The 27,337-nt window shown below is 39.2% G+C and overlaps 1 protein-coding gene across 1 annotated transcript; it reads right to left on the bottom strand.

Annotated features, from left to right (window-relative positions):
• Positions 1–4,618: 4,618 nt before the first annotated feature.
• Positions 4,619–20,225, bottom strand: LOC139418742 (archain 1a). Its single transcript, XM_071168415.1, has 10 exons — positions 20,047–20,225; positions 15,494–15,757; positions 15,008–15,187; positions 14,580–14,782; positions 14,216–14,377; positions 13,807–13,972; positions 12,971–13,118; positions 6,692–6,800; positions 6,328–6,532; positions 4,619–6,139 (listed from the first exon to the last, which is right to left on the bottom strand). The coding sequence occupies exons 1-10, from the start codon at positions 20,047–20,049 to the stop codon at positions 6,050–6,052; spliced, it is 1,530 nt and encodes a 509-aa protein (XP_071024516.1). The 5' UTR covers positions 20,050–20,225; the 3' UTR covers positions 4,619–6,049.
• Positions 20,226–27,337: the final 7,112 nt, after the last annotated feature.

Here is a 27,337-nt window from a genome sequence, read left to right on the forward strand (position 1 = left end):
ATAATCACCACAGTGGTTGTAGAGGGTGCAACAGGTCAGCATCTAATTGGTCAAAATACCAAATAGTAGCAGAAGATTAGAATTGGGCTGCCTGTGAAAACACACCCTAATATCCAAACTGCTCAAAATATACTCTCCCCCTTGCTGAACCATTGTGTAGCTATGCCTTATATATTGTATGCTTATTTCTCATCCCTGTGCCAATCTGCCAGAGTCTGTTATGTAGACTAGAGGGAGTGAGGGATGAACCCAGAGCCAGTGAAGGGGAAGAAAATACTTTATAAATGAGCTCTTTATGGACCTCTTGAACTTAATGGACTTTGCTCGCTCAAGAGAAGAACGTCACATCCGTGCCAGGAAAAATATCTCCCCTGTAAAACTAATTCATTCCTTATGGCTGGCTAAGGTTTCTAAGAAAGGCATTGTACATACCTGAGCTGAGAGGACTTGAGTACATGCTGGAAAGTACACCGTACAGGGCAGTGAAGGCAATGACAACAAAGACCTGTTATGGAGGGGACCCAGCTGATGCTGAACAGACTTATAATTATAATGCAACTCCTCATCATTACGGATGAAGACCAAGAGACTCAGGCAATGACGTTTGTAGCAGAACTTCGAGTTCTTCTGCCGCATCATTGGCACTCCCTACAACTCACTCCCATCTCTGTAGAGCAGACCACACAAGTCCAATGCACAAGTTTCCAACCCTTACACAGAGACAGTATGATCTGAGGAGTTCAAGGCAATCATCATATATTGTAACAAGCCACATCACACCAGAGGTATTTCTGGCTAGGGCTGTCAAACTATGCAAATTACACTCTCTATGACCTAAGACATTTGAAATGCATATTTAGGGGAAGGGGGATACCTAGTCCGTTGTTCAACAATGTATTCAACTGAAATGTGTCTTCCGCATTTAACTCAACCTATTGATTTACTGGTATGCTAATTTGTTGTTTATGACTTACTGATGATGCACTACCCTTAAAGTTAGGCTGAACATTTCTTTTTACTTGTGTTTTATATTTATGACATTGCATTTTATGTACAGTGCCTTCAGAATGTATTCATACCGCTTGACTTATTCGACATGTTTTACAGCTTGAATTCAAAACTGATAAATAAAAATAAAACATCTTACCCATCGACACACAACACCCCATAATGAATAAGTGAAAACATGTTCAGAGAAATGTTTGAAAATGTATTGGAAATGAAATACAGAAATATATCATTTATATAAGTACACCCTTGAGTCAATACTTTGTATAATAACTTTTGGCAGCAATTACAGCTGTGAGTCTCTCTCGGTAAGTCTAAGCGCTTAACACACCTGGATTGTGCAACATTTGCCCATTCTATTTTCAAAATTCTTCAAGCTCTCAAATTGGTTGTTTATCATTGCTAGACAACTATTTCCAGGTCTTGCCATAGATTTTCAAATAGATTTAAGTCAAAACTGTAGTCAAAACTACAACATTTACTGTCTTCTTGGTAAGCAACTCCAGAGTAGATTTGGCTTTGTGTTTAGGTGATTGTCCTGCTGAAAGGTGAATTCATTTCCCAGTGTCTGGTGGACAGCAGACTGATCCAGGTATTTCCATAGGATTTTGGCTGTGCTTAGCTCCATTCTGTTTCTTTCTTATCCTGAAAAACTCCCCAGTCCTTAACGATTACAAGCATACCCATAACATGATGCAGCCACCACTGTGCTTGAACATATGGAGAGCGGTACTCAGTAATGTGTTGTATTGAATTTGCCCTAAACATAACACTTTATATTCAGGACAAAAAGTTACATTTTGGGGGGCAGTATTACTTTAGTGCCTTGCTGCCAACAGAATGCATCTTTTGGAATATTTTAATTATGTACAAGCTTCCTGCTTTTCACTCTGTTAATTAAGTTAGTATTGTGGAGTAACTCATTCTATCACAGCCATTAAACTCTATAACTGTTTTAAAGTCACCATTGGCCTCATGGTGAAATCCCTGTATCTTTGTAGTGACTGGGTGTATTAATACAACATCCACCATGCTCAAAGGATATTCAATGTCCGCTTATTTAGTTTTACCCCTGTACCAATAGGTGCCCTTTGCGAGGTATTGGAAAACCTCCCTGGTCTTTGTGAATGAATCTGTTTGAAATTCACTGTTCGACTGAGGGACCTTACAGATAATTGTATGTTTGGGATACAAAGATCAGGTAGTCATTCAAAAATCACGAACACTATTATTGCACACAGAGTGAGTCCATACAACTTTAATGTGAATTGTGAAGCACATTTTTACTACTGAACTTATTTAGGCTTGCCATAACAAAGGGGTTGAATAATTATTGATACAAGACATGAGCTTTACATTTTTAAATTTGTAAAAGATGTTGAAAAACATAATTCCACTTTGACATCATGGGGTATTATGTGTAGGCCAATGACCATCAAATTATCCAATATAATCCATATGTTTTAAATTCAGTCTGTACCAGAAAAATGTGAAAAAAGTCAACGGGTGGGAATACTGTTAATGGCACTGTGTTTCTGCATATGTACCAAGATGTTGAAATAAACCTAAGCTAAATGAATAAAAATAAACTCAGGGAGAAATTATCAATGTGTTTTTAATTTTAAAGTATGCCTACTAGTACAGCTGCATCTGCACATCAGTGTATCTAGCATACAGAGGATCATATCTAAATTAAATATTTTACTGTATATACCCAATAAAACACAATATTTGTGTGATCAGTAACAAAATAAACTTGCATTGCGTAATGTGATGCCAAATAAAAAACAAATAACTTACCTTGAATCTGACCCTCTTGAGCTTTAGTCTGGGTGCTGGGTGTGAGGAGAAAGCCTCTCCTCTGTCACTGCAGTATCCTGGGATAATCATCATCCCTGTCTTTGTGCCATCATCCAACTGAGAATCACAATACATCCCCAGGTGTCTCCCCTTTAATTTTCCTTACAGGTTTACTCCACGACTGTCACATCCACAATAAGAAATACAGAGGAAGAACGCCAATAGTCCAAAAGAAAGAGCTTCTTCCTCAGAACTAATAACAGAGAACACTTTATTCCAGGAGAGCCCTAAGGTTGTGGCTACCATCCGACATACCTCTCTCTCTGAGACACTGTCCGTCACACACCAAACACTGAACTGTAGGTCCATTAATTTCCAAAAGGCGACACACCCGCTCTCTCGTCCCACGCACTCAAAGAAGGAAGTTGCTGCCTCTCTAACCTTCTCCAGATACTAATTCCATGCATTAGTGTGTGTGTGTGAGGCGCATGGAAAACACTCCCTAGCTATAAGAAGTCTGCCTTTCTCTCATTAGAGTTGTAATATCCTGCTTTGTTTTAGCTATATGCATTCAACTCAACTCACCCTCCAATCCTCCTGACTGTTTTCAGCTCTCTACGTATTCCTGATCGTGTGTCTCCATCACACACGCTACGAAAGCTGGTCAGGGAAGCCAAATCATTAATCCCTTACTTTCTCTCTCTCGAACACACACTCTCTCAAGTACAGAGCAGTAAACAGATCATTTCGACATTCATTCTCTGCCACTGAAATCCCTTTATAAAATGCACTTACGACAGAAAAGGGATGGAATAAAAGCAAAATAATGTATTTCCCCCCCAGATTCAATCAGAACTTGCCCTGTCCCTGTGGAGGGATCATCCTGTTGCTCTAGTGACCCGAATATCCTCTGTGGAGGCGGGTTGAGCTCATGGGACCGCCTGTTCAGTAGGGAGAAAATGTTTAGAAATTGAGTGAAACCGGGAGGTACTACCTGAACTTGCCCAATAGAATCACTTTCTTTTTCTTTTTGCAAAGCGTTCTGCTACGGTGTTGCCCTAGTGAACAGTAGACAGGGACAGGACAACTCCCTCCAAGCTTCACCTCAAAAAGGTTCAACACATACACCATGACTGGGATTATTTGAATCATTGTGTGTACTAACTCAATTGGCCTGACCAACCAGCCCGGTTAACCAATGGGCGGGGCACTATCTGCATTGTGTCCCGCCACCCACCACTCTTTTACGCTACAGCTACTCTGTTTATCATATATGCATAGTCACTTTAACCATATCTACATACTCCCACAATCGGCCAGACTAACCGGTGCTTGTACGTAGCCTCGCTACTGTTATTTTTCCACTGTCTTTTTATTTCTTTACTTACCCATTGTTCACCTAATACCTTTTTTGCACTGTTGGTTAGAGCCTGTAAGTAAGCATTTCACTGTAAGGTCTACCTACACCTGTTGTATTCGGCGCACGTGACAAATAAACTTTGATTTGAATGGAAGAAATCAGAACATCAGACATTTGGATCAAACCAACAGATTACGTTAAACTCTGGTCTTGAAGTTCACTTGCGCATCCATTCCATATCAAATCATGTAAAACTTTCCCCCCCGCGTGCTGTCACTACTCTAGTAGTCACAGAACATAGTACCACATCTATCACTACTCAAAACACACTTTGATTGTGGAAACCATTTTTTATATGCAGTCACTAGATAAGACTGATTATTGAAATGACGACAAGTAACCTTGGTAAAGCGCATGATTCTGAAAATACTTCATTATAAAAAGACCCTCTTCAGAGTTTATAATACACTTTAATCTTTTTCATGTTTACATTGGAATGTTAATTACCCATGATCATTATTCTATAGGGTTACAAAAGTATGATTCACTTATTTACCGCCAATCTGAATCCCATACAATTCAGAATTTCAAAAGAAAAAAAATCCAACAAAGACAAATATTATTTAACTTCTCCCTCTCTCAATTGTATTTCATAAGCAAAGTCAAGGTGAATATGGCCATCTATATAGATACACTCTGAAACAAGAAGAGCCCTGACATTCATTCATACATATATAATAACCATGGGGGCTTATTGTAACGGGGCTGGTTTGAGGTTGGACCGTGGGTGGTGTTGATGGACAGGGTTCTCCTGTGGCACAGTTGATAAGAGCATGTGTTGTGGGTTCGATTCCCATTGGGGTTACGTATGTTATAATATGTAAGCACTCACTGTACTCCAAGACGCTTAGGATAAAAGCATCTGATAATTGACATATAAAAAGGTTTGATGTTTGGAGTGTTAGAAGGTCATGGTTCTTGGATAGATCATTTCCATTTGATAAGTAGACTCAAAACAGATGAAATCTCAGACAGGACTTTTTCTTTGAATGACCTCCCGCCATTGCAAAAAGTACATACAACTACTGTGCTTGAGTTGTACTGGTCTGGTACAAAAACTTATTTCAGCATTGAATTACTCCATGCATTTGATTTGATAGCATATCACAAACAAAATATGCCATTACATTAACTAGCCTGTAGACAGATCAGTGTAATGAAAAATACATTATTTAATAATGAGGTCTTTCAATCTCGAGCGAAGCTAAACTATAAAACATGCAATCTTAATAATTTTAGCTAAGATTTAGCCTTGTGAGACAGGCAGTTCAGATCAGTTCAGTACCAATCACAAAATATGGTACTTCTTGCCAAAGCAAAGAGTGGTTGTAGTGTTATACCATGGACCGCAAGCCTGTTTGTATTGGAGTATGTGTAATGAAAGAGTATTTCCGTACATGATTACGACATATCTGTAAATCTATTAGCCAATAGTTCACAGAATCTGTCTGTCAATGGATTTGATACAAACTGGGCCAATGAGAGGGTCATTCACAAAGCCTACCCTAGATGTCATCACCCCCCAGGTCCACCCAACCTAACCCGGATACAGTTATCTAACGTTGTCCTGTTTGACTTTACCATTCCTTCTTGCAGGTGCATTGAGCGGTTCTTTATACATACAGCTATAGGCCGATCAGTTGATAGATTTCTGGTAAAAATGTACAAAGACACTAAATGCTGGCAAGCCAAGCCATGGTGGGAAGGGTTTTTCTTTTTGAAAAGGGTTTCAAGTCCACTTCTCACTTTCATTTTGTTTCATTTTTTCATATGTCAATCCACTGATCTTGATGTTTGTTGGTAATACTGTATGTGAATATATTACAGTATTTCATACTTGTCGACCAGGAACGATGTCTCTGAGGAGAACCTCACTGGAACCTCTCCATCTACCTGGGACACTTTGGCCACCTGGAGGCGGAACAGGAGTCATTACACATCGTCACAATGGAAATAAAACACAATAAATGGAGATGTACATGGTCTCGCAAACTGCTAAACAGACTTACAGGCTTGTCATTGTAAATAAGAATTTGTTTTTAATTGACTCACCTTGTGAAATAAAAGTGAAATATAATAAATAAATAAAAAACACTGACCGTTATGTCACAGTAGTTTCCTTTGGAGACGAAGGAGACGTTGACAGGGAAGAAATCATTGGGCTGGCCTGCCACGCTGAACTCCAGACTTCCTGTCTTGTTGTTGACGTCCACCACGGGTAAACACCACTCTAGAACGTTCCGCCGGCTGTCATGGCGATACTCTCCGTCCAGGTCACCAATCACAGGTGCACCCACACCTGACCTGCAGGGACAGATAAACATATGAAATTAAACTCCAATGACAGACTGCAACAGTGTCTAAGACCCTAGTACTGGAAATTAATACGGAATCCATTGTATAGAATGGAAAAGATAAAACGAGAAATGGGATCTCAGAGGTGCTTCAGAGCGATTTACTTACGGGATGGGAATAGAGATGACTACATCATTCAGTTCAAGTGCTTCTTCCTGAAGCTCGTACTCTATGTTGACATCACAGCCAGTGGCACTCTCAGAGGGCCAGCAGTTTACTGGGGAGAAGAACACAACAGATAGAATACTTAAAGCGGAACTGACAGCATTTTAGCTACATTCAATCTTATTAAAATCTATTCATATACACCCCTAGGAAGATATCATATTTATTTTTTTGACATTTTCTGACAAGTGAGCACTTAGAAATGGTCATTTTCACAAAATCATAGAATGTTTGGGAATGACATATAGTAAGGCATTTTGGAAAAGACATCAGTCAGGAAGTTAAAGCTTGGTCGCAAATGGGTCTTCCAAGTGGACAATGACCCCAAGCATAATTCCAAAGTTGTCGCAAAATGGCTTAAGGACAACAAAGTCAAGGTATTGGAGAGGCCATCACAAAGCCCCGACCTCAATCCTATAGAACATTTGTGGGCAGAACTGAAAAAGTGTGTGCAAGCAAGGAAGCCTACAAACCTGACTCAGTTACACCAGCTCTGTCAGGAAGAATGGGCCAAAATTCACCCAACTAATTTTGGGAAGCTTGTGGAAGGCTACCCGAAACATTTGACCAAAGTTAAACAATTTAAAGACAATGCTACCAAATACTAATTGAGTGTATGTAAACTTCTGGCCTACTGGGAATGTGATGAAAGAAATAAAAGCTGAAATATTATTCTGACATTTCACATTCTTAAAATAAAGTGGTGATCCTAACTGATCTAAGACAGGGAATTTTTTTCCAGGATTAAGTGTCAGGAATAGTGAAAAACTAGGTTTAAATGTATTTGGCTAAGGTGTATGTAAACTTCTGACTTCACAAGCCAGACATAGCCTATTTGATAAAAAAAAAAAAAAAAACATGCAACTGCGACCCAAACTGGCCATGGTTTTATTAGATAAAATATGGCCTTTTATAATGTCCACTAATGTACATAGGATGCCGTATGTAGCATTTTAACATTCAAACAAGAGATAAATAATATTTGTCCAGCCTTTGCTGCTATGCTTGCAGATGTGCATTATATGCTGTGATCCTAATCAAAAAGTAGTTAACTCCAGATAACAAAAACATAGCTGTAGGTTGTTGTTACATTTAAACTAGAGGTCGACCGATTTCAAGTTTTCCTAAAAATTGGTAATCGGCATTTTTGGACACCTATCATGGCCGATTACATTGCACTCCACGAGGAGACTCCGTGGCTAGCTGACTACCTGTTATGCGAGTGCAGCAAGGAGCCAAGGTAAGGTGCTAGCTAACATTAAACATATCTTATAAAAAAAATCTTAACATAAATCACTAGTTAACTACACATGGATGATGATATTACTAGTTTATCTAGCTTGTCCTGCGTTGCATATAATCGATTTATCATTGAGTCATAGCCTACTTCGCCAAACGGGTGATTTAACAAGCGCATTCGCGAAAAAAGCACTGTCGTTGCACCAATGTGTACCTAAACATCAACACCTTTTTAAAAATCAATAGAGAAGCATATCAATATAAACCTGCATATTTAGTTCATATTGCCTGCTAACATGAATTTATTTTAACTAGGGAAATTGTGTCACTTCTCTTGCGTTCTGTGCAACAGAGTCAGGGTATATGCAGCAGTTTGGGCTGCCTGGCTCGTTGCGAACTGTGTGAAGACTATTCCTTCCTAACAAAGACAGCCAACTTTGCCAAACTGGGGATGATTCAACAAAAGCGCATTCGTTGCACGAATGTACCTAACCATAAACATCAATGCCTTTCTTAAAATCAATACACAGAAGTATATTTTTTTAAGCCTGCATATTTAGTTAAAATAAATCCAGGTTAGAAGGCAATATTAAACTAGGGAAATTATGTCACTTCTCTTGCGTTCATTGCACGCAGAGTCAGGGTATATGCAGCAAATTTGCCAGAATTTTACGTAATTATGACATAACATTGAAGGTTGTACAATGTAACAGGAATATTTAGACTTATGGATGCCACCCGTTAGATAAAATACGGAAAGGTTCCGTATTTCACTGAAAGAATAAACATTTTGTTTTCGAAATGATAGTTTCCAGATTTGACCATATTAATGACCTAAGGCTCATATTTCTGTGTGTTATGTTATAATTAAGTCTATGATTTGATATTTGATAGAGCAGTCTGACTGAGCAGTGGAAGGCAGTAGCAGGCTCGTAAGCATTCATTCAAACAGCACTTACGTGCATTTGCCAGCCGCTTTTCGCTGTGATTCAAGCATTGAGCTGTTTATGACTTCAAGCCTATCAAGTCCCGAGATTAGGCTGGTGTAACCGATGTGAAATGGCTAGCTAGTTAGCGGGGTGCGCGCTAATAGCGTTTCGATCGGTGACGTCACTCGCTCTGAGGAAGTGAAGTAGTTGTTCCCCTTGCTCTGCAAGGGCCTAGGCTTTTGTGGAGCGATGGGTAACGATGCTTCGAGGGTGGCTGTTGTTGATGTGTTCCTGGTTCGAGCCCAGGTAGGGGCGAGGAGAGGGACGGAAGCTATACTGTTACACTGGCAATACTAAAGTGCCTATAAGAATATCCAATAGTCAAAGGTATATGAAATACAAATGGTAGAGAGAAATAGTCCTGTAATTTCCTATAACGTCTTACCATGAAATATTGAAGACTCATGTTAAAAGGAACCACCATCTTTCATATGTTCTCATGTTCTGAGCAAGGAACTTAAACGTAGCTTTTTTACATGGCACATATTGCACTTTTACTTTCTTCTCCAACACTTTGTTTTTGCATTATTTAAACCAAATTGAACATGCTTCATTATTTATTTTAGGCTAAATTGATTTCATTGATAAGTTCAAATAAAAGTGTTCATTCAGTATTGTTGTAATTGTCATTGTTACAAATAATAATTTTAAAAAAACGTTTTATTTTTTTTTATTTGTTTAAATCGTCCGATTAATCGGTATCGGCTTTTTTTAGTCCTCCAATAAATCGGTATCGGCGTTAAAATCTTAATCGGCCAACCTCTAATTTAAACTTAAAACATGTTTTTCCTTTTTTGCACTGCATGGATCACCAGTGCAGCTGAATGCAGCATTGCTGTACGGTGCACTCAAAATGTAGCCAGACTGCAACATTTTAGTAGCCTAGCTAGGACAGTGGCATGTGTCTGTACACTTTCCCTCGGGGGGTGCGCTGTAAATGGAACACAGGAAAGCAGCACAAGTGAAGCTGAATTCACATTCAAACTCAACTGTTGACTGATTAATACTTATTTGTGCGTCCCATTTGGCCAGCGGTCCTTGAGTTTGACACGTTGCCTAGCCTATTAGCCACATTATGATTGACTTGTGATCATTGCCCTTGCTAGTTTGATTGTATTGACATGCCCATACTTAGTTACAGTTGTACGTCTTTGTTCAAAATAGTGAATCATTGAAACTGAAACAGTGCATCCCGAATGGGTGGCAGCAGCAAACAATTTACCAGGCCAGCTGTGATTTACAACCTGAGAGCAGTATTTTTTTGACTACCACGAAATGTATTGATGAATTATATTAATTATGCATTAAACTGTATCCATCTATTCTGCCAGTAATGCCTTTCTGTACATCATGGATTTGAGTCAAATAGAACCTATTTTTTTTGTTAAACGTCTTATAAAGTTGGTTTTGAAGCATAAACTTGGAATTTCATATTTGTGACTCAAATGATTGTCTGTTTGTTTCATGTCTGTTTGTTTCATATCTGCAAAGTAGTTAACATGCTGTCATTTCCAATTTAAAAATAGAATGCTGACAATGCCTAGAACATAAGATTTAGAATGTTTTGAACACAAGAGGCCTTTATCAATAAACCGTCACAATACGGTGCAGACCCCCAGCTCCGCTAAACCCATTGACAACTAAGTGCCGTTTTCACAAGATTGTGAAATAAAATGTCATAACAATTTGGTTAACATAACCTCTTGAAGAGCATAGTCAGAACTACACATTTAACTATCAGAGTTTTATACAGCAAGAACTGCATGATTTTCATGATCAGTAAACATCAATTGATCATGTATTTTCATGATACACGAGGGTTGCCTATCCATTTGGCATGTAGTTATCTAGCTAGCTAAGCACACAACATGCGTCAGCTTGCTTCACCAGAGGTTAGGACTTTGAAAAGAGCTTCACTTCGGCAAGTCATTGTCCTAGTAAAGTTGGCAGTCGAACTACTGTCCTCACCACTATATATGGCAAGCAAATCACGCAATATTTGGATATAGCCATCTAGTTAATCCCCTGAAAGGTAACTTGTTAACTAGCCATATTGATGTGGTCCATGGTCTGTCAGCAGAACTCTTGATTAAACAACATTAAAAACAATGTTGAAAAGGGGATAATGTTAGCAAACTTCGCTAGGCCTATGTTAAGTTGGAGAAAAAAAGTACATCAGGTCTACTTACCACTATGTTTAGCCAACGGTACAAAGTTTCTACCGGTAACTGGCAAAGTACACATTATGAGATCGGCAAATGCTCCCTTCTGCTGCTTGACAGGCAGAGCCCACAAAGATTGGAAATTAACCGACACCACTCATACTCGTCAAGTACAGTTCTTTTTAAAATGTTCTATCACTCAAATATCCAGCTAATGGTGGAGAGCTGTCATGACTATACCCTCACGTATCTGAAATACATTATCAATTTGTATGTATTATGGATCCCCATTAGCTGCTGCCAAGGCAGGAAGCTACTCTTCCTGGGGTCCAGCAAAATGAAGGCAGTTCTTATAATTTTAAAAACATTACAATACATTCACAACACACCGTGTGCCCTCAGGCCCCTACTCCACCACTAAATCCATGTGTATGTATAGTGGGTATGTTATTTTGTGTGTGTATGCGCGCATGTGTCCATAAGGTGTTTTTTAAAATCTAATTGTATTGCTTGTGTCAGTTACTTGATGTGGAATAGAGTTCCATGTAGTCATGGCTCTGTAGTACTGTGTGCCTCCCATAGTCTGTTCTGGACTTGGGGACTGTGAAAAGACCTCTTGTGGCATGTCTTGTGGGATATGCATGGGTGTCTGAGCCGTGTGCCAGTAGTTTAGACAGACAGCTCGGTGCATTCAACTTGCCAATACCTCTCATAAATAAAAGTAGTGATGAAGTCAATCTATCCTCCACTTTGAGCCATGAGAGATTGACATGCATATTATTAATATTAGCTTTCTGTGTACATCCAGGGGCCAGCCGTGCTGCCCTGTTCTGAGCCATTTTCAATTTTCCTAAGTCCTTTTTTGTGGCACCTGACCACACGACTGATAGTGTTGTTAAGGCAGAGCATCACTTCACTATAGACAGACTTCTCCCCATTTTAGCTACTACTGCATCAATATGTTTCGACCATGACAGTTTACAATCTAGTGTTACTCCAAGCAGTTCAGTCATCTCAATTTCCACATGATTTATTACAAGATTTAGTTGAGGTTTAGGGTTTAGTGAGTGTTTTGTTCTAAATACAATGCTTTTAGTTTTAGAAATATTTAGGGCTAACATTCCTTGCCACCCACTCTGAATCTAACTGCAAGCTCTTTGTTGAGTGCTGCAGTCATTTCAGTCGCTGTCGTGTATATATAGAATACATAGAATCTCTGGCTTTACTCAAAGTCAGTGGCATGCCGTTAGTAAACATTTTTAAAACAAGGGGCCTAAACAGCTACCCTGGGGAATTCCTGATTCTTACTGGATTATATTTGATAGGCTTCCATTAAAGAACACCCTCTGTGTTCTGTTAGACAAGTAACTCTTTATCCACATTACAGCAGGGGGTGTAAAGCCAAAACACATACGTATTTCCAACAGCAGACTTTGATCAATAATGTAAAAAGCTGCACTGAAGTCTAATTGATGTTTACTGATCATGAAAAGCATGCAATTACTTGCTGTATAACTCTGATGACAGAGCTAAATGTGCATAATTGTTTCGCATGGAATAATCAGAAATCTGTAGTTGTGACTATGCTCCTCAAGAGGTGATGTTACAACCAAATAGTTAACATTTACATTTACTCCTTGCCCCCCAGCAGGCCAATTTAACGCACTACACCTTGTGATGCTATATTGATAACAACCTATTAGAATGCTTGGAACACAATAGTTGGAATGCTTGGAACATAATGGGTTCCAGCTCTCCAGAGAGAGAAACACTAAGGAAAAACAGTATACACTAGTATAGAAATACTTAAAACTCTAGTAAAGTGTACTGACTCGTTAGTGGTATGAGGGTCTCATCTGTGGTCTGTAGCCTCCACTTGAGCACGCCCACATCATTGTTCAGAGGGAAGGACTTGTCTGGGTTCTTCAGGCCCAGCACAGAGTCTGTGGTGAACAGCTTCTTATCCACGTTAGGGTGGGTCTGGACAGGGCAGGGAGGAAAAAATTGATAGAAACACATTGTTAATGGCTTGCAGTGCTAGCTGTGTCACCAGAGACTCTGGGTTCGAGCCCAGGTTCTGTCGCAGCCGGCCGAGACCGGGAGGTCCATGGGGCGACACACAATTGGCCTAGCGTCGCCCGGGTTAGGGAGAGTTTGGCCGGTAGGGATATCCTTGTCTCATCGCGCACTAGCGACTCCTGTGGCGGGCCGGGCGCAGTGCACGCTGACCAGGTCGCTAGGTGCACGGTGTTTCCTCCGACACATTGGTGCGGCTGGCTTCCGGGTTGGATGCGCGCTGTGTTAAGAAGCAGTGCGGCTTGGTTGGGTTGTGTTTCGGAGGACGCATGACTCTCGACCTTCGTCTCTCCCGAGCCTGTACGGGAGTTGTAGCGATGAGACAAGACAGTAACTACTAACAATTGGATACTACAAAATTGGGGAGAAAAGGGGGTAAAAAAATATATATAAAAAATATTTTCAAAACACATTGTTAAAATTCCCATGGCATCATGCTGCACCAAAAGCAAATACAACTGTGGTTGTGTGCCATTTTGAATCTTGATTTACACAGGCCAAATCCATGAATGCCTTGACATATATATCTGTTGTGTTGAGGTAGTGAACCTTTCCCCCTTTGGAATGAATGATGTATTTGTTTGGAACCTACCTGCAGCTGGACTCCCTTCTTGTCACCGTTGTTGATGGTGAGGCGAATGCGTCCGTTCTTGTCGTCGGCCACTCGGAGGGTGATCATACCCAGGACCTCCAGGTTCTGTAGCCCTCCATCTCTCCCACAGGTCAGGCTGATTTTCTCCTCACAACGCAGGTGCACACTGGGAACCAGGGGGCAGAGGTAAGATACAATTGAACATATCAACCTGCAGGTGTTTGAGTCCAACTACATTGCAGTCTGGACTGTGTAGAATCACTGATCTACAATCACTTTGCATCCCAAATAACTCTGCATTATGGGATCAAGATGAGCGATTCTGTGCCTCGCCTTGTGCAAACTGATTCCTCAAACACACTGCCTGTAATCAGTGGGATATATAAAATATAAAACCTGGTAAACCTACCTCTCTGTGTTAACTGGTGGAGGCAGGGCTTTGGATGCCTCGGAGGGCCTCTTCCCTGAGCTGGGCATGATGACTTGTCCCTCAGACTTGAGCTTGTCCACAAAGTCATCTACCTCCTTCCCTCTGGCACTCAGCTTCAGGGCCTTACTGGGACCACTAGCCCTACGGAGGAATACATAGCTCATGAGGCATAGGCCTAACTTTCTGCAATATTAAAAATACATGACAAAACAAGTTTCACAAATTCCATTGAGCATAACCAACCAAGAAATATACTAACAAATACGTCTTACACATAGAACACAGGATACATTTATCATAACAATCAAAACACCTCAAAATCCTAATATACCGAGGGTAGTACCTGGCAGGGACAGGTGAGGCCTTGGGTTTCTCTGGCTCCATGAGGGTGTCTGTGATGATGGTAGCGTTGCTGCTGCTGGACATGCTGCCGAACCCGCCGGAGAACCCTGGAGACTTCTTCCCTGAACGGTCCGCGTCCCGCCTGGCCTGTTGCAGCTCCTTCGCCTTTCTCCTCATTTCTGCCTTAGCCTCTCGCTCCTGGGTCTAAGATGGAGAGAGAACAAAGGAGACTTTCGGAATAAAACATGAATGTCTTTTGAACCAAAACCCCTTCATTCAGACTAGTGTTGGATTTAGCAATTCAACTACATTACAATAATAATGTAATGATGTTCAGTTCTGCTGCTCCCCTTCATTCAGACTGTTGTTAGAATCAGTAATAACGTAATGTAAATCTGTTCATTAGTTCTGCTGCTGCTCTCTTTTCACCTCTCGGACGGCGCGGAACACCTTCTCCTCGTGAGAGTCCATCTCTGTGAATGTTCTGATCTGGGCCAGGTTGACATTCTCCCTGTAGCCCAGCGCCACAATCTCATCAAAGGCAAAGATCAGGTCAAAACAGTGTTCCGAGACCTCCCCTTCCTCCAGCACCCGACAGTACTCTGGGATCTAAGGAAGAAATATATTTGGTCATTTAGTCATCCATGCTCAACTCATCACAAATTCCTACTGATACTTTTACTCAGCGGCAAACTTTGTATTGGCTCTACCAAACTGGGGGAAAAAAACTGTTTAGGCTACTTTAAACTTAGAAACAGTTTGTTTGGGCTACGCGTAACAAACACTGTTTACATAATGTGTGTCCTCTGCCCCTTCTAGAAGTGTGTGTGGGTGAGACCATGTGTGAGTCGGCGACTGAGGATATTTGTGAAGGTGCGTGCGTGTGAACAGGGCATCTGTGAGAGTATGTCATACCACGCGTGAGAAGAGGCGTAGTGTCTCCAGGTCCTCTAGGATGTTGCTGTTCTTGGTGGTGACCAGCACCATGTAGAGCTTCTCCAGGGGCTGGTAAACGTAGCGCACGCTCTCAGTCTCCACAAACGTGTGCTGCTTGCCTGTGTTCATCAGCTTGGGGAAGGCGGCCAGCAGGCCCTCCACGCGAGTCCGGGTCATCTCCACAAACTGCCGCGACACGATGGCCTTGCCCGCCTTGGTGCACACCGCTGCTGCCAACAGCACCTGGGACAAGAGGAAGAGGCCATAGTTACAGAATAGCAATGATTGAGTCCATGCATGGATAAGATTCAAGACGTGTAGACAAAATATTCAAGTGTTGCTCCTATTCAGCTAATATTACAATATACACTGAGTGTACAAAACATTAGGCACACCATATTGAGTTGTTCCCCCTTTTGCACGAGAACAGCCTCCATTCGTCAGGGCATGACTACAAGTTCCGCTAGTGTCCCACAGGGATGCTGGCCCATGTTGACTCCAATGCTTTCCACAGTTGTGTCAAGTTGGCTGGATGTCCTTTGGGTGGTGGACCATTCTTGATAGACACGGGAAACTGTTGAGCATGAAAACCCAGCAGCGTTGCAGTTCTTGACACAAACCGGTGCACCTGGCACCTACTACCTTATCCCGTTCAAAGGCACTTCAATATTTTGTCTTGCCCATTCACCCTCTGAATGGCACACATACATAATCCTCAATGTCACAAGTCTTCAAAATAATTTTTTTAACCTGTCTCCTTCCCTTAATCTACACTGATTGAAGTAGATTTCACAGGTGACATCAATAAGAGATCATAGCTTTCACCTTGTCAGTGTCATATTCCTAATGTTTAGTACACTCGGTGTACGGCTTTTGAAGTCAGCTATCACAGTGGTCACTTCTAACAAGACACATGAGATGTCTTGAATTAATGAACATCAACACCATAAGGGGCAAAAATATCCTGGTTAGGTAACATAGCAGTAGCTGCTCTTTAAGTCCTGAGAGAAAAACAAATGTTATTTTCATTCAACCTCAAAGGTTCAGTTAAATGAGCACATTGTGTTACCTTGGTTTTATGTTTTCAGTCATCTTTTTCAGAGGTAGGCTAATACTAACACAATGAACCACACGCGCAAATACAGTTGACCACACGCACAAACATCGTCTCAGTTTCCTTTAGTGTGACTGGAAACAGAACACCAAGAAGTTGACTTCAGGTTTTTGTTACTTGTAAAATAGCCTAAATTAATTCTGACAGTAAGTGTTTGTCTGTTGCCTGAATTTGATTTAATGTATTTAAATACATTTGGGAAAGTTCAGCCACACTACCAATTACTAGGCCTAATCTAAAAATCAACCAACCTGTCTCTCTCTTGTTATATAAGGAAGTCTATGACTCCATAACTGTTTGATCATGGAAAAGGTGTCAATGAGTGTCAACTCAAGTCTATTGCTCAATTCCAAACAGCCCCTACTAGACACTTCAGTTGGCCTGAAATGTTTGGATGTACAGTGCCTTCAGGAGGTATTCACAGCCCTTGACTTTTTCCACATTTTATTGTGTTACAAGGTGAATTTAAAAAATGGATAACATTGAGGTTTTTTGGTCAACAGCCACACACAATACACCCCATAATGTCAAAGTGGAATTCCGGGTTTTCAATTTTTTTGAGTCAATAAGTATTCAAACCCTTTGTAATAGCAAGCCTAAATAAGGAGTACAAATGTGCTTAACAAGTCACATAAGTTGCATGGACCTTGCATAATATTAGTGTTTAACATGATTTTTTAGGACTACCTCATCTCTGTACCCAACATTCAATTATCTATAAAAATGGTCCCTCAGTTGAGCAGTGAATTTCAAAACAGAGATTCAACCACAAAGACCAGGGAGGTTTTCCTTTGCCTCACAAATGTAGATGGCTACAAATTTTAAAAAAGCAGACATTGAAGTTATTAATTACACTTTGGATGGTGCATCAATACATCCAATCACTACAAAGATACAGGTGTCCTTCCTAATTCGGTTTCCGGAGAGGGAAAAAAATATGCTCAATGATTTCCCCATGAGGCTAATGGTGACTTTAAAACAGTTACAGGAGAAAACTCAAATGTACCAAATACTTACAAACCCTTAAGGCCTGATTCACACAGTCTCCTCTGAACAGCTGATGTTGAGATAGATGTGTCTGTTACTTTAACTCTGAAGCATTTATTTGGGTAAAAACTTCTGACGCTGGTAACTAATGAACTTATCCTCTGCAGCAGAGGTTATTCTGGGTCTTCCTTTCCTGTGGCGGTCCTCATGAGAGCCCGTTTCATCACAGTTCTTGACCGTTTTTGCGACTGCACTTGAAGAAATTTTCAAAGTTCTTGCAACTTTCCAGATTGACTGACCTTCATGTCTTAAAGTAATGATGACCGTCATTTCTCTTTGCATATTTGAGCGGTTCTTGCCATGATATGGACTATCTTCTATATACAACCCCTACCTTGTCAACACAACTGATTGTCTAAAAGCATTAAGAAATTCAACAAATTAACAAGGCACTCCTGTTAACTGAAATGCATTCCAAGTGAGTACCACATGAGAGAATTGAGAGAATGCCAAGAGTGTACAAAGCTGTCATCAAGGCAAAAGGTGGCTACTTTGTTGAATTGCAAATATATTTTGATTTGTTTAACATGTTTTTGGTTACTACATGATTCCATGTGTTATTTCATAGTTTTAATGTCTTCACTGTTATTCTACAATGTTGAAAATTGTAAAAAATAAAAACTCTGGAATAAGTATGTACACACATGCATACATACATACACAGTACCAGTCAAAAGTTAAAATATAAATAAATAAATATCTGCTACTGCTCGACTTTTAAAAAACCCGGTCGACCAACAGCCTATCGACCAAACAATAGACCAGTCAACTAATTGGGGTCAAGAGATTAATGATTTAAATAAAATTACCACCGACATTATGTAGTTAAGACTGGTAAATGTTGGTAAAAAAATTTTTATTAAAAATGTTCAAATTTAATGACAAAATATCATCCATCAACCTCCTTGGCGCCCAAATATCGGTAGCGGCCCTAAAACAATCTATATTGGTCGTTCTCTAGCTGATATCCTGTATCATGGGTGCACACTCCGTAGCAAACGCTGTACATTGAATATATGTACACCCCCAATGCAATTATGCAGTCTAATAAATCCAGCGGGACACGTTTTTTTAAATTGTTTGCGAAATTAATTAATTATTGTAATCCTTGTAAATGATCTAACATTCCAACCTTTTTTAGCATTATTTATTTTTTTTTAATGGGGGGGGGGGGGTGCTCCTGAGAGGTGCAGCGGTATAAGGCACTGCATCTCAGCGCTAGAGGCGTCACTACAGACCCTGGGTCGATTCCAGGCTGTATCACAACCGACCATGATGATTGGGAGTCCCATAGGGAGGCGCAAAATTGGCCCAGGGTCATCCGGGTTAGGCCGTCACTGTAAATAAGAATGTATTCTTAACTGACTTGCCTGGTTAAATAAAATAGCTTTAACCACCTTCGGCAGCGCTACAGTATCCCGAAAAATCATTGATTTTTATTTAGACCTTTTTTTGTACATACCGTTCATAACGGCAATAATTCGGGGCTGTGGGTAGTTTAGTAGTTAGAGGGTTGGGCCAGGTTGCTATAATCGAATCCCCGAGCCGACAAGGTAAAAATCTGTCGTTCTGCCACTGCACAAGGCAGCTAACCTACTGTTCCCAGGCCGTCATTGTAAATAAGAATGTGTTCTTAACTGACTTGTCTAGTTAAATAAAGGTTCAATTAAATATGTATAGTAAAGTACCGTTCGGTTTTTGACAACATTTGCAGAGCTGGCTAATGTTGGGAAGGACTTTGAATTTAAGGATCCTTGGCGTCAGAGATCGTCATTCATCGTCTCCTCAAGCTCAGGTACTGGTTACACATAACCCTTACCATTTTAACATGTCAACTTCAACGGGGTAGGCGTCCCAAGGATCCAGGATAGCATGGACTATTCCAATATTGTGGCTAGCTTCACACAGCTATCAACTTGGCAAGCTTGGTATAGAAGCTGGGATCCTCAATTTAAACTCGAGACATACTAGGGAATCTAGACTTTTCACCAGTCATTTACAGAGTGGCTATTTTGTAAACTCTGCCATCTAACCAATATCAGTTAAATGACTTACAATTAACAGCCAATATAACATTAGCTACCTAGGCCTGCTGATACAAAACAGACGCAAAGGCTAACTAGCTGACGTTAGCTGAGCTGGCGTTAATCGACGAGATGGCGCTTGAAAGCGCTATTGATAGCTTGCTAATGATATAAAGCCCAATATATATACACTAAAGGGGAGTATATTTGCCTGCATACGCAGCAAAATTAGCTATGTTAATTTGCTAGATTGTTAGCTATCAGCAAATGCAATGTTCACAGTCAAGCGGAACAAGACAGATAGCTAGAAGCTAAATACAGTAGATCAATTACATTTCATAGCTCACCATTTTGTTGTTATCCCTTGTGCTACAAATCCGTGTGCCGTTTCTGTAATGTAATACCACGTATTAGTGTCTAAACTATAATATTTATGCAGAGTGAAACTTGCGTCTGTTTGATTTACTGTCTCAATATGGAAGGACCTCTAGCCACGTCTCCACCGGAAAGAGCTCGTCAGCAAGGTAAAAGGGTTATCACTTAGTTACCACAGCCACAAAGACAAATGGGCTATGTCGTAAAGATTCATGATAACACTAAATCGCTTTTTGGTCTTACTTTAAGGTTAGACACGTGTAGCAGTGTGATTATGATCAAAGTTAGGTTTCAAATCGGATTTTAAGAATAGAAAGTGTATAAATGGGCCGGGTTTATGACTTTATGGCTGTGGTAACTAATGACGACCAGAAAAGGCAGCGACGAGAAAAGGAACATGTGGAAGATAGGGTCAATGATGGTGGATAAATGAAGATAGTCCTCTCAAGACGTTTACCATTGAAAAAAATGATCAGTTCCGGTCTACTTAACGGGGTGGGTCTCCCATAGACACCAATGTAGCTGGGTCTGGTCCACTGACGTATAATAGAGTTCGCCAGCATGTAGTCAAAAAACCCGGAAATTAGTTCTCTCTTAGTTCAGCCATGGCAATGGGGAAATAATAAAGTTTTGGGATTAACGCCGAAAATAAGATCTGAGGTTAACACAGATTTAAGGGATCCAATACGTTTAATTCTATGATTTATCAGTTAACATGACCTTCATACATTATACGCTTTTTATGATTACACAAATGCTTCAATATTCACAATAAGTGATGTTAGCTGAAGGTAATCTTTCATTGTAATTTTTTTGAACATTTATTTTTTATTAACAACAAATCAATACAGAAAGGGAATACAAATATATATATATAGATCATATACAATGGACAATTGAGCTAGGGGGTACAATATCACATTACACAAGGACCTTAAGGGACATACATATACTTATAATTCTAACAGCTTTTTTGTTAGTAGAGTATTTAATTGTCTTAAAATACAGTTCAATTTATTTTTGTAGGGTAAGAAAATGTTTCTTTTGTTTGTAAATTGACATTTGTGACTATGAAATTTGGCCAAAAGAATAATGAAATTAATTACATTATTCCTATCGTAGGTAAAGAATCCAAGCAGTACATCTCTCCACAATAGTGTTAAACCTTCATAAAATTGTTCAATTATAAATCTACTGATGTCTTGCCACAGTTTTCTTACATGAATACAATGCCAAAGAATATGCAACACTGTTTCTGGGTGGTCATTACAAAAAAAGCAATTTGAGTTGATGTTTTCCTTAAACTTCTTCATATCTTGGTTGGCAGGATAACATCCTGCTGAAACAAGGTTTGTATCTGTTGTTGAATGGGCCAAAAGAGAAACAAATCTTTCCTACTGATGAGTCAACAAGGTCTTGACACGTTCCTGAATAACAGAGCAACACCTGAGGGAATGGCATCTAAAACAATTGCAAAATCTTTAGGTGTTACAGGGACCTTGTAAAGTGATAAGAATTCCTTATAACTGAGTAAAAGACCCTCTGCATTTACAAGTTGGCTCACCAATAGGATATTATTTCGGAACCAATATTCTAAAAACAAATAAGTATTTTTATACAATATATCCCAATTATTCCATACATAATATCTGTGTGGAGAAAAATTGTGTTTATAAATTAAGGACCATGACAAGAAAACCTGCCGATGAAAAGCAGAAAGTTTCACTGGAACTTTGTCAATATTATAATTTCAAAACAACATGAAGTTAAGGCCACCAAAAGTAGAGAAGACTTGATGAGGAATACAATTCCAGATAGAAGTGGGTCTTCTTCGGAATTGTTTTATCCAATTGATCTTAAAAGTATTATTTAAGGTAGTAAAGTCCAGAAAATTCAGCCCACCATTTTCATCAGTGTTCATTACAGTTTTCATTTCATTACAGTTTTCCTAATGTAATGGGTACGGTTTCTCCACAGAAAGTTGAAAAGCATCTGGTCTATCTCCTTGCTTATTTTACAGTCAAGATATAAAGATAGAGCGCCATATGTTAGTCTAGAGATACCTTCAGCCTTGGTTATAAGGACTCTTCCTTTTAAAGATAAGTCCTTCTGTAGCCATTGATTTAGCTTCTTCTGGGGTTTTTTAATAAGAGGGTTAAAATTTAGTAAGCCTCGAGACTTCTGATCCTTAGTAATGGTTATGCCTAAATATGTAAGTTCTTCTTTTACTGGAATACCATAATATGAAGGTGTCACACAATCTTTGACAGCCATGAGATCACATTTATTAATATTAAGATATAGACCAGACGCTTTGGAAAAGGATTGTATTACATTGATCGATATGGGAATTTGGTTAGCATCTTTCTGAAAACGTGTAGTATCGTTAGCCAGCTGGCTTATAATAATTTCTTTACCAGCTATGGAAATACCTTGTACAGGACTATTATTTAAAGAATTTGCAAGAAGTTGGGTGATTAATAAAAACAGTTATGGAGAGATAGGACAACCTTGCCTAATTCCTCTCTTTAACTCAAATATAGGTGAGGTGCCATATTTCAATTTGATAGAGCTGTTACCATTTGCATAGACAGTCTTAATAGCATTACAGAAAAAAAACCAAAGCCAAGTCTCTCAAGGGAGTGGAAGAGGAACTGATGCTCCACTGTGTCAAATGCTTTATAAAAATCTAAAAATAATATGAAGCTATCCTCAGTTATTAGGTCTGAGTAGTCAAGTATGTCTAATACTAGTCTGACATTGTAAGAAAAATGTCTGTTCCTCATGAAGCCAGACTGTGTTTCATCAATGATTGCATCCAGGACTTCTTTAATTATTTTTGCAAGTAGTAAGGCTAATATCTTATAGTCATTATTAAGAAGACAAATTGGACGCCAGTTATCGATGAGCAGCACTTCTTTTTTAGGCTTAGGTATCAGTGTTATTAACCCCTTACTCACTTGTAGGAGGGCGAACATTGTTTTTAATTCTCTCTAAAAAAGACTTAAAATAGGAAGGGAGCTACTTGTTCAGAAAATAATTTGTAAAATTCTGATGTAATTCCATCAACACCTGGTGATTAATTGTTCCTTAGATGTTTGATAGACTCTATAATCTCTTCAAGTTTTATGAGTTCATCACACTGTTTAGATTCTATATCACTGATAGAGTGAACATTATTCAGTGAGTCAAAAAAACATATCTGTGGATTCCTGACAGTACGTAGAGCTTTACAATTTTCTGTATAAAATGCTACAGTATTTAGCGATTAATTTTTGGTCATCTGTAATAACACCATCAATGTTTAACTTATGGATAGTGTTATTTTCAGAGTGAATTTTTTTAAGTCTAAAGAAACAGGATGAATTATGTTCTCCCTCCTCAATCAATTTTTTCCTAGATCTAATAAAGGCTCCTTCTGCTTTTAATCTATATATATATATATATATATATATTATCCAGTTTATTTTGTAACTCAATTAGTTCCATCTTCTCCTCCCCCGAGAGGCCGGCTGGGGACCTCTGAGAAAGGGAAGTTATCTTAAAGATCACCTTTTCCTCCTCAGCTCTTCTGGTCTTAGCAAGATTACTACCATATTTTCTAAGGTATTTGGACACCTCAAATTTAAAGAGCTCCCAGTTCTTGCAATAAGATTTTTCTTCACAAGCCCTTTCCCAAACGTGTGAAAGCAGATCTTTAACCTCAAACTTAACTATATAATTTAATAATGAGCTATTTAGCTTCCAGTAAGATGCTCTACCAAGGTTAGTATCAGGGGTAAATATTTTGATATCAATGTAAATAACCCTATGGTCTGTGAGGGGAGCAGTACAAATATTTGTAGTAACACACTATCAATACATTTTGATATAAGCCAAAAATCTATTCTGGGTTGTCTGGAACCTGTTTTGTTACTCAAAGTGAATGATCTGTCAGCCAGAACCCTCTCTCTCTATATATCAGTAAGATCAAACTTTTTCCATAAAAAGTATAAAACCCCAATTCTATTTTTCATTGTAGTGACACCAGCGGAGCGTTCAGATCCATGGGAAAGCCAAATATCGTTGCCCCACTGTGACCTGAGGCCGAAATGGAGTGAGACTCTTGAAAAAAGAAAAAAGCTGTTCTAAATTATTTAGCAAATAAAAATAAGGCCTTGCGCTTCACATTATTTCGTAACCCCCTAGCATTAAGAGAAACTATAGACAAAGACAAAACAAAGATTATATAAAAATATTAACTGTAGTAGGATGAGTCAAAAACGTAGGAGCAGTGAACATAAATTACAAGGAACCGAGATCTGCACCATTTAAGTCAATTAAGGTGAAAATAGCTTATTCCATAAACTTTGAGGTAGACGTTATCCGGCTTTGAAATTCAAGTCAACTGAAAATTATGTTCAAGACCAAACCAAGGGTTATTGTAGTAAGAGAGACTAAAAAGTGTAATCAGGAACTATTCTGAAAAATAAAATACAAAATAATAACTTAAATAAAAGGGTATCTACTATTTTAAGTGCATATGAAAACTAATCATAAAAAAATATTTTACATATACATGTTCCTAAGACCTATTTCACTTGGAAATAAGTATTAATAACTAAATAGAACAATAACCGTGTAAAGTCAGAGCAGACCTGTATGCCCTTTAAAACAGTATCTTAGTTACTGTATACATAAAAAAATAAATGCAGCTTTCAGTCTTCTTCGTAAATTTGTAAACAAAATAGGTTTTCTGGTCATACAAGAACAAACGAATAAATTGAAGTACCTGAGTATTCCGAAAAATAGTAACTTGATGCTTGTTAGGTAAAGTTAAACAATAAAGGAAAATGAGAATACCATGGCTGAAACCATCAATCTGTTCCTTCTGGTGAGATTTTAGGGAGGAATATGAATTTCTTAAACGTTGATGAAGCCTCGTCCTCCGACGAAGTAAGTAGCCTTTCCCTCATTTCAAGGTAATCTACTATAACTTGTTTTCTCAATGCATGTTAGTTAGCAATTTTATGAATACAACTCCCATCTTTTTTCGACATCAGGATTTGAGAGCACTAGTTAGCTCCAAAAGTGGTTTTAGCTTTGACTGCATGCTGACAGTGAATTCAGAGCCATTCATGGCTAGCTATACTACAAACATAATTTTACCAGGTTCCTATGAAGCAATTGTATTGACAGTCCAGCACAACATACCCAAGAGTTTCCTGATTGTCAAGGGGTAGTTTGTATTTAATTATTTTTAATTGTGTATTAGAAACACAGTTTGAGATCATTGTGAGGGGATTTCGCCAGTGGTTGAATTGGGCTTCCCGGGAAAATGTTATCCGAGGTTGCAAGAGTAACCAAGGGTGACGGGGCTTAGCGAAGAGTACATTTTCTTCTTCACGATTGGCTGTTCCCTCCTGATGACCCAAATGGACATGACTTCAACAGGAGGGTTCAGCCAATGAAGTTGGAAGTCCCACCCATTTGACAACATTAAAAAGCCCTCAATGGCGCTGCCCATGCTAATGGCCTTTTGGCTACTAGAAGACTCTTATTCTCCATGATCTGGTCTACTTACTGTAGTTCATTGGGCTTGTTTTGAGTGGTAAGGCTGAAGCAACCGAGTGCAGACGAAAGTTGAGGAGTGAAGTCGGGGGAGGTGCATCTACAACAACCGAAAGTCAGACCATAACCACATTTCCCTCCACAGTTTTTATGCGAGTAAAGTCACACCGTATTTAAAAAATCACGACAGCTGTGATGGAAATGGGTAGTGTCAGTACAATTTTATATTTGCAGACAGATCATTTGTTCGTTTGACATGGTGGGCTCTTTTTGTCAGTAAAATGAATTAGGCTATGTGAGAAATGGTGGAGATGCCTTTATGCGCAAATATTGATATAAAGACCATACTATCGAAGTAAACTTTGTGAATTGCTATGGTATGGTGTGTGGTCCTCCCACTACGACTCGGTAAAGCATGCAGTTTATTAGGCTACAGATGAAATAAGTTATGATGACCTTCACAGGGTGGTGAAAGTGCACAGTGATTTTGATGCCTTTTTCCAATAGATATTGAGGGTCTTATTCTGGGGATGATGATCGATGCTTGACTGCCGTTTGACCCAGTCTTTTTGACGTCATGAAAAATGTCTTGTATTGGTTGTGATCTGGTTTTTGGTTGAAATCTGATTAAACTGCTGACCAGTTATCTGAATGTTACTCAATTAATAGACACCAATTTATTGTGCATACTCTTTGTGGGCACTAGAACCATTACAATTATTAAAATTGGGTAATGTTCTTTTTCAGCAGGGTTTGTATGCATGGTTCAGTTTAGCACAGTTGGCAAACAGCTGGCCAGGGCCAACGTTATGGGCGGGCCTTAGGGGGCCTGGCCCGCCCTACCATACCCCCTTGCCCATCCAGATAAAATATAAAAATATTGATCATTTATTTGACAGAGACGCACACCGACAGAAAGAAGCATCAATATCAGATAAAACATCCGATCGAGCGAAACAGCGCCCCTCTATCTCAGTATGTGTAGACCATGTATCTGATGCAGTCTGGACAAAAATAGTATGGCTGCTGCCCTATGTACATAAACATGGAATCACTGGTCACTTTAATAATGGAACACTGGTCACTTTAATAATGTTTACATACTATTTTACTCATTTCATATGTATATACTGTATTCTTGTCAATGCCATCCTATTCAGCTATTGCTGTGTATATATATATATATATATATATATATATATATATATATATATACATACACATGCTATTGTATCCTACATATTCTACAGATATACTAAATATTCTATCCACATACTGTCCATAATGTCTATACATCCCATGACACACATACATTCAGTGCCTTAGGAAAGTATTCAGAACCCTCGACTTTACACATTTTATGTTACAGCCTTCTTCTAAAATTGATTACATCATTTTTTCTCCCTCAATCTACATGCAATACCCCATAATGACACTGAAAAAACAGGTATTTAGAAAGTCTGTCATTTGGAAAGGAACACACCTGCCTATATAAGGTCCCACACTTGACAGTGCATGTCACCTAATTTACAATTGGCTCATTCATCCCCAGGTCGTTGCTGTAAATGAGAATGTGTTCTCTGTCAACTTACCTGGTAAAATAACAGAAAAAAATAATAATAATAATGTCAGAGCAAAAACCAAGTCGAAAGATTTATGTGTAGAGCTCAGAGACAGGATTGTGTCGAGGCACAGATCTGGGGAAGGGTACCT

Source organism: Oncorhynchus clarkii, chromosome 10, assembly GCF_045791955.1.
Source record: "Oncorhynchus clarkii lewisi isolate Uvic-CL-2024 chromosome 10, UVic_Ocla_1.0, whole genome shotgun sequence".
Lineage (NCBI taxonomy): Eukaryota > Metazoa > Chordata > Actinopteri > Salmoniformes > Salmonidae > Oncorhynchus > Oncorhynchus clarkii.